Below are 17,610 nucleotides of genomic sequence, written 5' to 3' on the forward strand. Positions count from 1 at the left end.
CGTGTGCTCTTCCGATCTATAAAAAACTGAAATCACAACACAATACTAATATATAACATAAAGGTATGTAACAGAGTGGTTGCGAGAAAATTAGTTTCACTTCTTCTATTTTTTCTGACTTCTGCGGCGTAAATCCTCGCGTGACGTATATATTATATATCCGGGTTTATCCTAATAAAAAAGAAAATATACTTCTTGCATTTTATTATTCTCTAACAATAAGCAACCAATCGTATTTTAAATTAAAATGTGCTAATCTTTTTGAGAAAGTGCGATAATATGCATGAAATCACTTTATATGGCTACAATTAATTGGCCATTAGAAAGAAAAAAATTTATTAAACGCACGTTGCACTTTCTTTTATTTGTATATATGTATACAGAGTGTCCCGAAATTCGCGAATTAAAATATCATAGCAAGAAAGCTTTGAAACATTAAGTAAAAAAGTTATTTGTAATTTTTTATTTTAAGCAACAGTTTTTAAGATATAAGAGTTTAAATTTAGCCAATATAGATTATAGATTAGTACACTCGCGTGAAGTGCACGACCACTAACACTATTGACGCGCTCACGGACATGTTTCCGTTTAATCGTAATGTATAATTGGCTAAATTTAAACTCTTATATCTCAAAAACTACTACTTAAATTAAAAATTTACAAATAATTTTTTTACTTAATTTTTCGAAGACTTTCTTGCTATGATATTTTGATTCGCGAATTTCGAGACACCATATATGTTCAATTAACGTCTGATCCAATGATTGTTATTAGAAATTTATTACTTATAACAAGAAATAATATGCAGCCTCAGGTATAAGCACAATTGCATAAACTATAAACCACAAACTAATAAAACAGCAAAAGGATAGGCTCTCACTAATTATTACCATCGAACTACTAGAAATGCCGGTACACTCATATGATGCAATAGTACTTATGTTATGATACAACTGTGCGTTTAGTGACATTTGTGTTTATTTAGATTTTGTGGTAAAAATATCAATAGTGTAATTAAAATTTTCTTATCCTTACATACCAAAAATTTCTCTTTGATTTTTATGATAAACACAAATAAATATTACAGATATACATTGCTCGTATCAATTTTCCTATGAATATCTATATATAAATAATTATATATATATATGTTAAAAAAAATGTATATGTAACTTAACAGTTAAAAACTTGATATTTAAACACAGATTACAGCAAATATTAATATTTATTATAAATATTGAATTTACTTAAAAATTGAATTTCCTTAAAAATAAAATAAAAATTAATTATTATTCCTATTGTAAAATATCTCTATTGTTTCAATTGTCTCATCAAGGATTTGATCGTATTTTTTATTTCCCTATGTTTGCTAAGATAATTACGCTGATATAAATTTCAGCTACCGCACTTGAATATTGCGACATTGCCATATTGTATCAATTAATTCTTAAGCGTATTTAGCGTTTGAATGGCGTGAAGAATGGTTCCGCGTAAGTCACCGCGTTCGTTTCGGTGTAAGACAAATTGCTAGGTGAACCAGCTATCTCCGCAAGAGCCATTGCTCTATAATAAGTTACGGTTGATTGCAGGTGCATTACGGCCGTTGGCCGTAGTGGCCAACTACTTTTTCTAGTTTATACACAATTTGACCGTTTAGCTCAATATACGCGCCGCTTGCAGTACTTCTTTATAATATCGTAATATTACGCGAGAAATAGAAAATTAATTTCCCTCATATTTGCAATTTCCTTCTGCGTGCCGTTAAAATTCTCCACTCGCGACTACCTTGTGACTCTTAGTTTACAATTTACGCTAATCTCTTCTAAAGGCACATCTTTAATTATTGCAAAATATATAGGAAACTAACTGCATCTTTACTGCAAACTGTACATTAATAATAAATCATTTGTTTGCACAAATAAAATGCTAAACAGCTTATTTAAGACATATGAAATGGATACAACAGAAAAGAGATGTCAAAGGAATACAAACAGACTAATAAGGAGCGGATTCATTAATCTTCCTTTCGAAGAATGACGTCTCTTCAATATTTAAATGATGTTTGCTTCGATCTTCAAGCGATGTTGACAATGGCGGCTGCAGCTCTTACCGTATCCTGCCATAATCTTGTAAAGAAAAAAAATTCTGCCGACGCCAATGTTGAGAAAACTTCCTGAGAATAGTGGACTTACGATATCCATCGTTTAAACCTTGAAATAGTACGATGGAATGATTGCATGATGTCTTCCTATTCCTCCTCTATAGCTACAATTTCATGTTTACATATTTGTGATTTTTGCATGATTAAATTAATTTACCAGTATACAATAAATCGATAATCAGGATAAATTTTATATTGCGGAATATCATGTAACTTCGTCTTTTGCAATGATTATTTCAGCGATGTCTGAAAAAGTATCTTCTTCTGTTTCATTTTCTTTCTTTACGTTTTATTTTATTATCACATACATGATTTTCAATACACTACGGTATTTATGCATTTGATACGAATTGAGGATCGTGATTATTAATAATATCAAATGCATACGTAAATAAAAAAGAGTAATTATAAAAAAATTTTTAATATCTTGAAAGTTTTATGTCATTTACAAATATGACAAGTTCCGAAATTGAAACTTCTTTAAAAGATGGGCTTAAAAAGTATAATTAAAACAGCAAATTAAGGATATCAAATCGTTTTCACGTTCATACTTTTTAATGTATTCTTTTAAAGAAATATTAATTTCAGTTGACATGTAATATGTGAGAAGCGATATATGAGATGAGATTAAGAGATTTGATAATTATTACTTAATAATTCCGTCTCTAAAAAGAAATGTCACTTTTACCATGCTACAGGTATAAATTATAAGTCAAATTTTCGTATTATATTCATTAGCATACACATATTTCATGATAATCTCTCAATTTATCTTAGACTATGTTTCTTTACATTTTTTATGCGTAGATATATAAGTATCGGAATACGTGATTCCTAAAAATCTTTTAAGATGTAAGTGTACGTAAAACGTATAACAATTCCGGAAAAAAAATTTTATATAAAACCATAAATATGTATAATTATATAAAAATATATAATTATTTATACTATTATTTGTACAAGAGACATAAAAAATATGTCTCTTGTATATTTTTTGTTGTATAGTTTCTGCTTGTATACACAAGAGAAAAAATAATAAGTTAAAATAAAAATAATTAAAAAATAATAATTTTTTTGCATTGTTTCTTACATAAAAAGTAAAATTTAAAACAATAAAAAAAATAAAAAAATTTCCATACATGTATAATTACATAGGTATGTATATGTACATATAAATGTAATAATCGCATAGAAAAATTGCAGGTAAAGTTACGTATATAATTTATATGTAGCATATTGTATTGTAATGTAATTAAATTTATAAAGATAGAGGTGATCTATATTATGATAAAAACAAGTCTACCTGAATAATGTAACAAAATTATACATGCTGTGTCGATCGATTCATCGAATTAGTCTCTATGTAATGAGCATTGTTAAAAAATTAACTATAAGCGAGAACTTCTTGCTATCATGTTTTTCTTTGTTTTTCGTTTCTTTTCTGTTAATTGTGGTAATAAGATACATATAGTAAAACCTTTATCATCTTCTAGGAAGAACCATCCCACGGCAATGCAAATTAGCTTCTAAACATAACGCCGCTAGCAAAGAACATTCGACGCATTATTCTCTTAGAATACTCTTTGAACTTTGAAAACATTAAATTGTTACAAACATAAGAAATCAACATAGTTAATTAAATATTTTCTTTTTACCTTTAACAGACAGAATTACATATAATGAACGACGCAAAAAAAAATGAGTCCACGTAGCATACTATTAGTAGAATATTATAATATTAATTAAAACTGTCAATGCAATTTGATGCACACTGTATAAATATTAGCAAATTTTTAATTTTATTTTCCTATTTAAAAAAAATTTTTAATCAAATTTTTAAAATTGTATAAAATATATCAAAAGAATTAGTATAACAAAATAATTTTCAGTAAAATTTTTAAGTAAATAAAGTTTTTATAAATTTTTTGCTTCAATCTGAATTAATTATACAATATTAAAATGCATTTGAACGCATACTGGAATTTAATAAAACAAGAAAAATAAGTATTGCATTACAAATTTTGACTTTTTAAGTCAAGATTAAGTTAAGTTAAGTTGGGTAAAACTCTATCATTAACAAGTGTTAAACTATATAAAAAATAAGCGATAAAATATATTTGGAGTACATTTTCGTCTTGGAAGATTAAATATATATAATTTATTTTTGACAAATCAAGAATATTTTACAATATTTTATTTTTCTTGCTCATTATTTTATAGTTCTTTTGAAAAACAATTTCATATTAAGGCAATGCAATATAAGTAGAATGCAATAAAATGTTTTGTATTATAATTGTTAAAAATTACCTGTTTAAAAAGATTCTGAAATAAAACGTCCAATGTCTTCCAGCAGAAAGGCATCCTCATCTGAATAAATCGAAAATATCGACAATTATCGACAGTTTAAATTTTGTCACCAATATTACTGTTTTATCGTAAACGATATCGCTCTACGACTATAAAATGCTCAGGACACATGTTGAAAAGAACAATGAAATGGCATAACACAGGTAGAATGACAAAAGTCATAATCATTATAAAGTTATATGAAATTATTATAAGGATGTCGTTATGGCTTTATTTATCACTTATAAGGCTATATAATTATTAAGTCTATATAATTAATAAATATAACTATATAAGTCACATATATGAACGTAATTTAAATGTAAGTTACTTACAATATATTCTTTACTATCCAAAAAAAATATCACTGGCGTTTATATTAATCTTCTATAACCGAATTTTCTGCATATAAAAAAAATATACAAACGATAAGTGATAATCTAGATAGCACAAAGAGTTCAAAAAGAATTCACACATCATTAAGACTTCTTAGAAGAAAAAAAATTTTTTTTTTAAATTCTAAAAAAGAATTCTTTTTGCACTTAAAAAATAAACTCAGAATTGATGACATACGACTGCATATACGAATGAATTCTTTTTGAACTCTGTGTCTTTCTATCAGCAGGGAAGATACTAATATTAATTTAATACGTACAAAGTACAAATAAGCAAAGAAAGCACTGATGGCCGAGTATAAATATTAATATAATATTATTTTTAATTTTAAATATCTCTTTCAACTACAAGAACTGCGCGCCGATTACTGTCAGACTTGAAACGCAATTCTAATCTAAAGACAAAATAATGTAATTAAATTGATCTGTTAATAATTTGATAATGATGCTACAAACATCCTACACACTTTATTGCGTAAACTGTCTGTGTCTGTATCTCTTGCGTAAACTATCTGTAAACAATTTATTGCGAAAAAAAACTGATTAATCGGCTTTGAAATAAAAAAAATATATATGAATATGGCTTTCAAAATCATATATGTATAGAAAATTAAACTATTGTAAATGTCCTTGACATTTTTTTTACATTAACCAACCTATGTTAAAATAGTCGGCTCTTTTAAATAGCGTATTATTATCGTCGTATCATCGATCTTAAAATCTTATTCAAACTGATTGCATTGATCTGCAGAAATACTTCTATTCTGCATATCCACCACTTCTGCAGGCTCATTTATTATTAATTTAACTTTAAAAAATTGTCTAATTGTAAATAGTATAAGCACATAAAATAATGATCAGACTTTACTTTATCAAAAAAGTTACTCGACTTTTATTCTTTTTTAAAGTAACTTTTTCCATGAGTGAGTAAAAATATGTTGAGACATTTCAGGGTGTATTAAGATGTTTGGTGAGGAAGTGGGGGTGGGGAGAGAGGTAGGGAAAGTAGAGGTGGGGGTAATATATGTGGGTGGATAAGAGAGTGGTGAGCCATATCAAGACGTGTCGAAATATATTGAGGCTTTGTAATGCGTGGGAGGGGGTGGAAGAGCGTTTCGGGTGAACAGCGTATAGGTGGAAATGAGTACAGATATGGAGGATGTTTGGGGGTTGTGTAGGCGTACACGTATTAAAAGTCGCTTTACATCCAGACATCTAAGATGACGTCGCGACAACGTGACGTTTTTTAAATATAATTTGCTCTAACTGTTTTTGATGTAAAAGTAAAAAAGAATCTCTCTTAATATTCAATATAGAAAAAAAAAATCTTTCATTATAGAATGTGACTCCAAGCAATCGGCTGAGCCTGTTAAAAATTTTATTCACTTACAGCCCGTTTTTCCAAATATGACCATCGCCTCCGCTCAACTCGACGGTTCGAGCAAAGATATCCGGATTGATCTTATTGCCCGTATACAGGCGCGTATACCTATAATACTTAGCGTAAGACACTACCGTGTCTCTTGCAAGTTGACAAGTCAAATATTGTGATGCAATTAATACGAGCCTTTTAAAACAGCGTACCCATTATCGTTTATATCTTCTTGAAGTCTTCAAACTAATTGCTTTGATCTACAAAATTATTTTCTACATCGATCACTTCCGCAAACTCCTTTCACTCTCGAGATTTATCTGCAAAATATATTCTAGTTCGCACAAGCGCATAAAATAACGACGGAGTTTCGATTTATCGCGAATTGTAAATCGCAGCAAAATAGAGAGCTCATTATTTCTAGAGATGTGATAAATTCGAAGTGCTAAAAAAACGAAATATATTTAACAAAATTTAAAAATTGCACGCGGAAAGTTTGCACTTTGCAGTCATATCTTTAGGTTCTTAAATGAGATAAATAAGTCGCAATACTCACTGTGGTAAATAATCGTCTCGAGATATTAATCGTCAATATAAATGAATGTTAAGTATGATCGCAAAAAGCAATAGGAGTAAATTACGCTGCTATTTTGCTTGCTCGGATGTTAATGTACCTATGAATATAGTATAAATGGTACCGCATGTGGCGACTTTACGGAACAGAGTGTCGTATGCAAAAGAAAAACAAGAGCAAAGATCATGCACAAACTGACCACTTGATATATTAAATACAGATATATTAAATAACGGTTTGTTCAATACGTTTATTTGGAATATTCTATTCCTTCCTGTAATTAACTGTCTTAATAAATTTTGATCAATAGGTACGTTGCCGATTAAATCTGACATTTGCCTTATAATTTTTGCTCACTTGATCAGCTTTCAATTTTTTTGTACGTCTCATACTATACATTAATCAAAAACATAATCAAACGGAACTAAAGTTTTAATAAAGTAAAAAATTAAAATATGTAATTTTGTCTTGGTGAAATGTAACAATTTAAAAATTAAGTCGTAACTGACTGTTTTATATGCAGTTTGCTGTACTTTTACCGGATATCTCGTTATGATTGAATATATTTATAGATTAAAACTAATTATTCTAACTGCATGAAATTTCAATTAAGTCTCGATTAATCTGTAATTAAATGATTCATCAACTATTAAAATTTTATCTCGTAAAAATTAAAGATATTTTATTTCACTGATTTTAATCGACGATCCTCTTTTCTTTAGAGTGCAATTTTCCTTTTCTTATTTTTCTTTTCGTAAAATTTATACGCAACATACGCAATTTTTTAAACTGTTACATTTTACAGAAACAAAATTACATATTTTAACTTTTTGCTTTGTTGAAACTTTAGTTCCGTTTGATTTCGTTTTGACGTCGTTTTCGTTTCTAATTCTTCTAATTATGTATAGTATCAAACACATACAAAAATATTTATTTTATTATACGTTTCAAAGAAGTGCAATGTAATTAAATATAATACAAGATAAAATCGTAAAATACATTAGATATTTTACGCTTTACAAATTGTTTATCCATTTCAGAGATATCTAATTAATCATATGTTGCAAATAAAAACATCGGAAATGCGTATAACATAACAAAATTTTTATCTGTTTTCTTTTTTAATGCATGCTGTTCCGTTTTATCGAAATATAAATATCGAATATAGATTAGATACCTTGATTTTTAAAATTTTCTTGTTTAATTATTAATTTTACAAAAATACATTTATTAATCGTTATGATTAATAAATAATCAATATACTTTTTTATTATTTCGTTTGATTCTGCGAAAAAAAAGCCTCACATGCGCCAATTATTTCACCGCCAGTAATGTCTGTGTAATATTTACTATGTTTTATGTGTATATTTTTAAACATAGTGTTAAAAATAAATACATTCTAAATATTTCATTCTTTATAGTTCAACAAATTCTGTCGCACACTTTTTGCTTTGATTTGTGAATTTATTAATATTAATTCGCCTAAAGTTACTTATTCCTCCATTGAATTTTCAACTGAAAAAATTATAACAATAACTCTGGATTGTAGTATACATAATACCCAATTTAATTAACATGTGAATAATAAAAAATTTAAAGCATTTTATTAATGCATATAATAAACAATTTTATAATCATATTAAATAAGATATTATTGATACATATGATTATTATTTATGTATAATCATGTATCAATAAATTTTACACACTAATTGTGTTTAATCCTTTTTTTAAATAAAAACTTGAATGATTAATTACTCAATTGAAAAGTAATTATTAAATCTATCGTGTGTATTTCAACATTACAATTTATCTTTGTTTTAATAAAGCAAATTTTTACATCTGTCACTAATAAAGTCTTAATACCTTTTACTTTTAAATTTTTAATAATTAAAGACTTATACAATAAGTGCAATGTTATACTTAAAAAAAAAAAAGAATTCAAATTGAAATCTAATTTGTTAAATGTTAAATTGTAGCTAGCCAATATGCTAGCAAAACCATTTTTAATAGGATACACATTAATAATTATTTCAATTTCACGATAAAATATATATTTAATTATTTATTATTAATGAAATGGTCAAGACGCTTACAAATTCATTGCACAATCTTCTGCGAGCGGAAAAGATTCCACATACATGTGCACTTTTAATCAAATAAATCTCCATCAATAGCTGGACAATTTCGCGATAAAAATATACCGAATATACGCATTGCAAAAATAAATTAAGAAACTTTAGAAAGTGCCTAAATAAATAACGGTACCTATTAAGCTCAGTTCGCGAAACGTAGCAATGATTACCGCTGATACACCGTCGATCGTAACGAAATTTATTCATCATTCGTGTATATTACATCTTCATAAAGAAAGTAGGGACATATAATCAGAAAAAATATACTAGTTACCAGTGTACGTACACGTAACACATAAATGCGATGAGTTGTGGCTTTTCGTCTATGCGACATACAAAGGGGTATGATCGTTCGCCGTAAGTACGAGAAACCCACACAATTCTCGAATTGCTCGCCACAAAACGAAACCATTTAAGCGTACTCGTGCGGAAGAGAAATAATCGCGACGCAGAGCGCGTTACCGTTAAATCCCTCCCTTTCGTGCTAAAAAATTGATTGAAAACGTAATACCTATATATATATATGTACATCAATGTGCTGTGTTGGTGCGGCCCCGAACTGTTGGAAGCACTCCAACATAGTTTATTTATCACAGTAGCACCCCGACTGACGTCACGTCTATATCTAAATCGCGCGGACGCTTCCTGAAAATCTTGTCTACTCCGATGAATTCAACTATTAAGATCGTGTACGGTAACGATCGTAATCGCCTAAACGAACCGAGAATACCTCTCACACCCTATTACGCTGTGCATATTCACAGTTACAGTGTACGTTGTTGCGCTAATTATATCATGCGCGTCGAGATCCCGTTAGCGCTGCTGCTTTTACGCAAATAATTTCCGATTCGTTATGCAAGATACTCCATTATGTAAGACTCTTGAGCACCGTTTTTTTTTTTTTTTTTTTTTTTTTTACGAAGTGAATCGATGCAAATTTACTTTTAATCTCGCACGGGCAATCGGCCTGATATAACAATTAGGAAAAGATGATGTCTCGCTTCATCGACTCGGTCGCGCATTTCGTACGTCATATACCGAGATAACTGCAGAGGATGAATGCGCCGCTCACGCACAAGACTATCAGTATGACGACAAACCAGAATGGCAGTGTATCTGAAAGGAGAGAAAAGAGTTTGTTAGCTCTAATAGAACACGAAGGGGGCAATTTTGTCTACTCGCTCGCGGCGAGACACTCACGTCTGAATGGTATGTTGTGTATGCAGATCCTGTTGTCGACGGAGATACTGACGACCGCGGTCTCCGTGTTACTGGTAATCGCGGGACCGTCCAGTTTCGTTGGCAGGAATTCGAGACCGGTGACAAACATGCTGTGCGCCCCGGGGACGTGGAGCGCCTTCCTCAAGCTGAACGCCACGAATATGTCGACGCTGCCCGAGAACATCGTGCCGACGGCGACGAATTTACCGTCGTCGGATACGGCCAGCGCGGACAGGGCTTCCTTGTAGGGGGCGGACTTGACGATGGCCCCGGTGTGGACGTCCCACAGCTGAAGGAAACTGGGATTCTTCGCCGCGACGGCGTTGGACAGCACGAACAGATCGAGCCGCGTTTTGTCCTCCGCCAATTTTCTGAATCGGCACCTTTTGTACATGTACTTGGCGGTTCCGTCCGGCGGTGTCCAGGTGAGCTCCTTGTTCCTCGTGCCGTCGTTCAGGCTCCACAGGAAGGCCTTCCCGTCCTTGGCGATGCTCACCAGCAGACTGCCGTCCGGACTGAAGTCCAGGTCGTCTATCTCCTTCCCGTGCGCGTCGAGATCGTGCAATTTGTGCAACTGCGGGAACTTCCACACTCTGACTCTACCGTCCGTGCTGCCCGTGGCCATTATCGTCCCCTGCAAGCTCACCCTGACGACTCTTTGCAGAGGCTCGCCGTTCCTGCAAGCGAGCGAAGCTCTCGTTAGAAATCAGCGCGACGCGACTCACCGACGTGAATAAACGCATGCAAAGTAGTCTTACCCGAAAGCCGTCTGCACGCTATCGGCGGGCTTGAGAATCAACTGAAGCTTCTTGCTCTTGACATTAGAATTGTCATCCTTGATCTCCTCTATCCTCTCCTTCGGCGACTGAGCTTCCTCGACTCTCTCGCTGTTCCGCCTGTGCCTGAGGCCATCTCTGCTGGCCGCCGCTGCCGGCCCCTTGATCAATTCACCGTTCTCCGACGTCACCACCTTGAGATTCACATTGTACAGTTGACAGTGACTCTCCTGGCCAGCAACTATCCACGTCTTCTTGCCATTGTTGTGCGCGGCACAGTTCATCACCACGCTGGGACCCGTCTCGTGCCTGGTCACCTCTTCGGCAACAAAGTGTGCTCCATTGTGTGACAATTCAAAAATTTCCTGCAATGACGAAGAAAAACTTGAAATAATTGCATTTAAATGACATGTTAAAAAAGTCTCGAATCGAAAAGAAAAATAGAATTTGAAAACAAGATTGAGAAATAAATCCCCAGATAGATCAGATTTTACAAAATGTCTGCTGTAAATTTTATAATTAATCGCGGAGCGGTCAGCAGAAACAACAGAATCTGCTGTAGCGGAACACACGATTGAAGAAACCAAGTAAAATCTCCCATTTTGCACATTACATTCAATGAAACGCAGTCCATTTAAATGTGGTCACGAAATGAGACAGATTCCGCTGGATCAATCTGCGACTGGAGTTACGTGAGACTACCGGAGCAACTTACAAATCCATTGGCAACGCCAGTCTTGGAGGAGCCGCCACCGCCGCCCACGAGGATGTGCCTGCTGGTGAGCATCTGCAGGGTGTAAAGGGGGAAATTCACCCTGGCCAGGAGGCCGCCCTTGTTCCGTCTGGAGGGCATGACGCGGCAGATATCTCGCCGTCCGAGTTACGATCCTCCGGTGGTGTCTCGCGCGTGTCTCGGGTGTCCTGCGGACAACCTGCTGTCGAGGTATACGTCCCGCGGGATCTGGTTAGCTGGTTGGTCTGCAGCGGGATCTAGCACTGATCGGATGAATCGCGCGCGCGACACCCGCGTCCCATCGTCACCCCGGGGGACGGCCTTTTAAACGACGGGGACACGCGGCTCACGTGTCACCTCACCACACGGAACGTAAGACGACGGCGGCGGGCGCGGGGCGATCCGTGGTTGGACTTTGCGCTGCAAAGGCAGCGGAGGTACACGTATTCACTCGGAGCAGCCGCGCGGCAGCGCGCGGTTGAACGCTCCGTTGCGAGATCGCGCCACCGTGATATCGTCGGCGTATATACAGGCTATACAGCCGTGGCTGGCGCGGAATTGCAAAACGGAAGGAAAAAGGGGGTGGAAAATTTTGAATAATTAAAAAGCACGGAATCGTGTTTCTTCAGTTGAGGCATACTCCTCGCGTCTCTGCACGATCGTCCATTTGTCCGTAATTCTACGTAGATTTTAAGATTACGTCTACACGATTATTTACGTGAGATCTACCTATATACAATATAAAAGAATTAAATTATAAAACTGCAGTCTCTACCCACAATAGAAATATCCGAAATGTATCTATAGGAACAGGCTAAAGATATCACAACATTTTTAGGATTTGATGTATTTTGAACATTAATTTAATTACGAGATTAAGATTAAGAATGTAACCAGAGGATTTTTCTTACTCAAATGGTAGTTTTTTTTACATAAACGTTAAATTATATATGTATTTATTAAATGAATAAATATATAGTCTACTGACCGTCTACATAGATGACACTTATATAATAGTTTACGTTGCTACACGTAAACGTAGAGTATTATATTTTACGCGTAGATGCACAATCCTGTTTAATATGGTTATATCTCGTCGCGGTCAACCGAGAAAACCGGTAATCGATATACTGCCGCTTTGCCGACCGAGCGGGCTGAGGTATCTCCCGATTAGAGCACTTGGAGCTGCGGAGGCTCTATACGAGAGCTCCGCAAAAAATGGCAGGTGCCATAGTGCGTTGTTTTCAGGTCCCGAGGAGACAGTTGGGTGAGTCTCGAGCATCCCCCTCGTTATCGCGGCCACGCGAACTCTCGCGAATCATGTACTGGCCACCCGTGACGGGACGGCGAGCGAGCTTCGTCTCGCGCGCCTCCGAGGAACGACGCTCGCCGCGATAGCGGGCCTACGAGGTTATGTAATTAAATCAATTTGCGCTATATTTAAAGGTCTCCTCGGATCGAGCAGCTTGAGCAGTCAGCAGCAGAGAACGCTCGCCGATGCCGCGCCGGAAGGAAAGGTGAGGCTGCCTCTCTGAACGTCCGTTCGTTTTGATTTTCCCTCCACCTCCTCTCCTTGCCTCGACGTGTCCCCCGTCCCTGCTTCAAGTACAGTTAAAGATGAACTGAGAGAGCTCGTGGCCGGTTAAGCGGTGTTCTGGCGTAGTCACCGTCTTTATTTTCTTTCGCAGAAGAAATGTGGTCCCCTGGCCGATCAGGATCGCATCTTCACGAACCTGTACGGCAGACACGACTGGCGGCTGAAGGGGGCCATGAGCCGCGGCGACTGGTACAAGACCAAGGAGATAGTGGAGAAGGGCGCCGACTGGATCATCAACGAGATCAAGGTCTCCGGCCTGAGGGGCCGCGGCGGCGCCGGCTTTCCCTCCGGCATGAAGTGGTCCTTCATGAACAAGCCGTCCGACGGCCGGCCCAAGTACCTGGTGGTCAACGGCGACGAGGGCGAGCCGGGCACCTGCAAGGACCGCGAGATCCTGCGCCACGATCCGCACAAGCTCGTGGAGGGCTGCCTGATCGCCGGCCGCGCCATGGGCGCCTGCGCCGCCTACATCTACATACGCGGTGAATTCTACAACGAGGCGTCCAACATGCAGGTCGCGATAGCCGAGGCCTACCAGGCCGGGCTGATCGGCAAGAACGCCTGCAACTCCGGCTACGACTTCGACATCTTCGTGCAGCGCGGCGCGGGCGCGTACATCTGCGGCGAGGAGACCGCTCTCATCGAGTCGATCGAGGGGAAGCAGGGGAAGCCGAGGCTGAAGCCGCCGTTCCCGGCCGACGTCGGCGTGTTCGGATGCCCCACGACCGTCACCAACGTCGAGACCGTAGCAGTGGCGCCTGTACGTGTTACCGATGTATTTTTTTCTCTCTCCCTTTCTTGCGTTTACTCTATTTTATTCTTATGGAAAATGTTATTCGTACAGACGATCTGTCGCCGAGGTGGAGCGTGGTTCGCGTCGTTCGGACGTCCGCGCAATACCGGAACCAAGCTCTACAACATCTCCGGGCACGTGAACAATCCGTGCACCGTCGAGGAAGAGATGTCCATCCCTCTGAGGGAGCTGATCGAGAGGCACGCGGGAGGTGTGATCGGAGGATGGGACAACTTGATGGGTGTCATTCCCGGTGGCTCCTCGACTCCCGTCATTCCTAAGAGGTAAGAAAATTCGACGCCTCCTACCGGCAATTCGACTTCGAGCTCCAAAAGTCACGGTTCGGAAATTTCACAGCGCATGCGACACCGTCCTGCTGGACTTCGACGATCTCATCAGAGTACAGAGCTCGTTCGGCACCGCCGCGGTAATCGTGATGAACAAGCAGACGGACATAATCAAGGCCATCACCCGTTTGATAAGCTTCTATAAGCACGAATCCTGCGGCCAGTGCACGCCTTGCCGCGAGGGTATCAGTTGGATGTATAAAATACTAAAAAGGTGGGCATTGTGAGACACATTTGTCTCGTTCATAGAAAAAAATATATATATATATATTAGCCGGTCTTATAACAATTTGTTTCGCAGGTTCGTGGAAGGCAACGCCGAGGTACACGAGATAGACATGCTGTGGGAGCTTACGAAACAAATAGAACTGCACACAATATGCGCCCTGGCGGACGGCGCCGCGTGGCCCGTGCAGGGTCTGATCAGGCATTTCAGGCCGGAAATCGAAGCGCGCATGAAGGAACAGAAACGAGCGTCGTCGAAAAGTTGAGAAATCGAGCGGGATAGGCAATCGGAGACCGGAGATTAGACACAATACAACGGGATGAGATACTTAGAGCGTTCCCCGTAAGATTTTATATTTATTTTCAGTGTATATAAATGAATCTAAACGTGATAGTTACTCCCCTGTAATAATATCTTTCGACCCCGGGAGGCTGAACATCCATCCTGGGAGGTTCGACTAATAAAATAAATATAAGAGTTAAACTCGATTATATTTCGTGTAGATTGCAAGTGCTCTCCTTCAAAAGATCGCTAAACGGAGTCAAATTGAAAATCTTGTCTAATATTTGCGTTTACGAAGCAAAATAAGACCGGCGAAATAAAATGCTTTGGAAACTAGAAAAAAATCGTATTTCGAGCGCTTTAGTGCGGGAGAAAAATCGATACGACGCTTCAAGATTTATTCAAGATTGATAGGCGTTATATTACGAAATTTATAAGTTCTAATCTACACCTTTGCAAGAGCGATTCATCTTACCTTACCAAAGATGACACTCTGGATGAAACGGCGGCATGAGAATATGCAACAGGCCGATGTGAAATTTCAAGAAAAATATACGATATCGAACAGAGAGACTCGTGTGCGAGAAAATATTTAAAAAAGGAAATCGATTTATTCTCGAATATTGGGCGAAATATTTTACTTACAGCCATGTAAGACTAACATTTACCTCGCGCGTTTTCTTATGCAAATAGCACGTGCTTCCCGTGCTACGCGGTTTTCGCGGGAATTATGTTACGTCTCGCGTTGCGGGCTGGCTCTCGAAGCGTGGCTCTCGCCGTGAGTAACGGCACCGCGGGCCGATGTATTGCGCGAAATAAATGATACGGCTGCTGAATGGAGGATATTTCTGCCGAACGTCACTGCGTTCGGAATGAAGCCGGGAGGCCGATCTTCCCTTCCATGAATCATGCATATACGATCCGCGCTTACTTACGAATCTCGGAGGAGAGAAGGAGGGAGAAGGAGGGAACGCAAAGAGATCCGGGGCACGTCCGGAGACGAGAGTGTCCGCCGTTCAATTTTATCGAACGATACTTTGCATTTATTCGTTCATCATACAAGAGAATTCACTAGCTCTAAACGTTCCTCCGGCTACAGTACGGATAATAATGTGACTTTAGATACGGTACAATGTGCGTATACAATACATATATACAAAAGCACGTTCGCTCGTTCCGCAGACCCGCGGCTTTGCGTTCTGCTCTATCTCTCTCTCTCTCTCGTTCTCTCGCACTCTCTTCCGTTCTCTCCCGCTCTCTCACTCCCTTCTCTCTCTCTCTTAGCGCCACTAAAGTCGGAACTGTCTTTTTCGCGGTTTTTCTCTCGAATTATCGTTAGTTACTTAAATAATAGATTTTAAGCTAGCCGTTACATTCTCGGGATAGCTCGCCGGAGGAGGCGAGCTGCCCCGGTTGTGTTAGTAAGCGCACACACTGTCTTTTATGATAGGTCCGTTGTGTTACGTTACCTTCGTCTCTCTCTCTCTCTCTCTCTCTCTCTCTCTCTCTCTCTCGCTCTCTTATTCTCATCCTATGTATACATATACATAATATATATTATCTATACCAAAAATCCACTTCATTCCGTCGCGCATCCGATATTACAATTCCCCTTCATTTTCGCTTCTCCTATCCATGATTCTCGCGGGCAGTGATGGCAGGATCGGTTTATCCCAAGTGCTCGCTCCAAGATTGAAAAAATATCTAGGCACCATACTAACAACGCACACATTTTCCCCCTCGAACGTTTTTTTCTATTTTTTTTAGGCACTAACATATCCCATATTGCATATAGATGTTGCATCCGGCGTTAAGCCTCAAGTACTTCAAAAAAAGAAAAAAAAAGGATAACTTCTTTCAGTGGTCGTATCTTGATCCCGTCGAGTGTCCAGTTTTAAAAAAGACCGAGTTAATATAGCTACGCCCAGCGCTCTAAAAGCAGTCGTTTCCTAAGGCTCTCACGCTCTCGTTTTCTAAACTAAAACGGGAGGCTACTCTAAAGAGATATATATATATATATATATGCTTTAACAAACACACAACTTCCGACCGTGTACTTAAAACGGTGAATTAACGGCGGGTATATATACGTCGCGGCAGTACGAACTTAATTAAATTTAAATTCTCGTTGATACGGCACATTGTAGCGTTAATAATCGTATAGGTCCGTAGCACTTGTCGTCGGAGATCATTCCCTCTCGGCAAGCATCCAGACGCGGTCGCACGTGAATTGGCCCCGTTTAGAAAAAGAGAAGTGCGTGTCGGATTATGACGTTGAGAGTCAAAAAGTCGCTAATTTCATCGGAAGGCATAGTAATCTGATGCGCGCGCGCTACGCCGCGTCTGTAAGCTTCGCCCCAATCTGTGTTTCTGGATCACTTCCCATCACTGCTCACGACGACTTGACGGCTCGCACGACCGCTAAAATACAGGCTCCGCATCAGGCTCCGCGTCGCACCCCGCGAAGCGCTGTTTTGTCGCTCGGACCGCGCGCGCTGTTCGCCCGCTCTTGTGCACACGCTGCGCCGCGTGTTATCGCGCCGCGTGTTTCGCAAAACACGAGGCCCCCGCATGCGCGTATGTACGGGGGCTTCTTCGTGTTCGCGCGCGAAAAACAAGCGCGCGTGCAGCACAGCATTGTCCTGCTGTTTT

General features: G+C 38.0%; 2 protein-coding genes across 3 annotated transcripts; one reads left to right on the plus strand and one right to left on the minus strand.

Annotated features, from left to right (window-relative positions):
* Window positions 1-8,885: 8,885 nt before the first annotated feature.
* Window positions 8,886-12,178, minus strand: LOC105448291 (prolactin regulatory element-binding protein). Its single transcript, XM_011686791.1, has 4 exons — window positions 11,696-12,178; window positions 10,963-11,345; window positions 10,184-10,881; window positions 8,886-10,099 (listed from the first exon to the last, which is right to left on the minus strand). Exons 1-4 carry the CDS (start codon window positions 11,831-11,833, stop codon window positions 10,014-10,016), a joined length of 1,305 nt encoding a protein of 434 aa, XP_011685093.1. The 5' UTR covers window positions 11,834-12,178; the 3' UTR covers window positions 8,886-10,013.
* A 713-nt stretch (window positions 12,179-12,891) lies between these two features.
* LOC105448292 (NADH dehydrogenase [ubiquinone] flavoprotein 1, mitochondrial) lies at window positions 12,892-15,302 on the plus strand. Of its 2 annotated transcripts, none has more exons than XM_011686793.1 (6): window positions 12,892-12,980; window positions 13,160-13,230; window positions 13,402-14,070; window positions 14,155-14,387; window positions 14,461-14,664; window positions 14,752-15,302. In XM_011686793.1, exons 1-6 carry the CDS (start codon window positions 12,932-12,934, stop codon window positions 14,939-14,941), a joined length of 1,416 nt encoding a protein of 471 aa, XP_011685095.1. In that variant the 5' UTR covers window positions 12,892-12,931; the 3' UTR covers window positions 14,942-15,302. The 2 variants fall into 2 exon arrangements, with proteins under 2 accessions (XP_011685095.1, XP_011685096.1); XM_011686794.1 differs by having other exon boundaries at window positions 13,405-14,070.
* The last annotated feature ends 2,308 nt before the right edge of the window (window positions 15,303-17,610 follow it).

This window comes from Wasmannia auropunctata, unplaced genomic scaffold (genome assembly GCF_000956235.1).
Source record: "Wasmannia auropunctata unplaced genomic scaffold, wasmannia.A_1.0 LD336088.1, whole genome shotgun sequence".
NCBI classification, from domain to species: Eukaryota; Metazoa; Arthropoda; class Insecta; order Hymenoptera; family Formicidae; genus Wasmannia; species Wasmannia auropunctata.

Bases quoted from the DNA above. Each gene is read 5' to 3' on its own strand.
- LOC105448292 (XM_011686793.1), top strand. From the start codon at position 12,932: ATGGCAGGTGCCATAGTGCGTTGTTTTCAGGTCCCGAGGAGACAGTTG. The intron at 12,981-13,159 runs GTGAGTCTCGAG...CTATATTTAAAG, and splicing joins GGTCCCGAGGAGACAGTTGG to GTCTCCTCGGATCGAGCAGC. The intron at 14,388-14,460 runs GTAAGAAAATTC...GAAATTTCACAG, and splicing joins ACTCCCGTCATTCCTAAGAG to CGCATGCGACACCGTCCTGC.
- LOC105448291 (XM_011686791.1), bottom strand. From the start codon at position 11,833: ATGCCCTCCAGACGGAACAAGGGCGGCCTCCTGGCCAGGGTGAATTTC. The intron at 11,346-11,695 runs GTAAGTTGCTCC...TCGTCATTGCAG, and splicing joins CTGGCGTTGCCAATGGATTT to GAAATTTTTGAATTGTCACA. The intron at 10,882-10,962 runs GTAAGACTACTT...GCTCGCTTGCAG, and splicing joins AGCGTGCAGACGGCTTTCGG to GAACGGCGAGCCTCTGCAAA.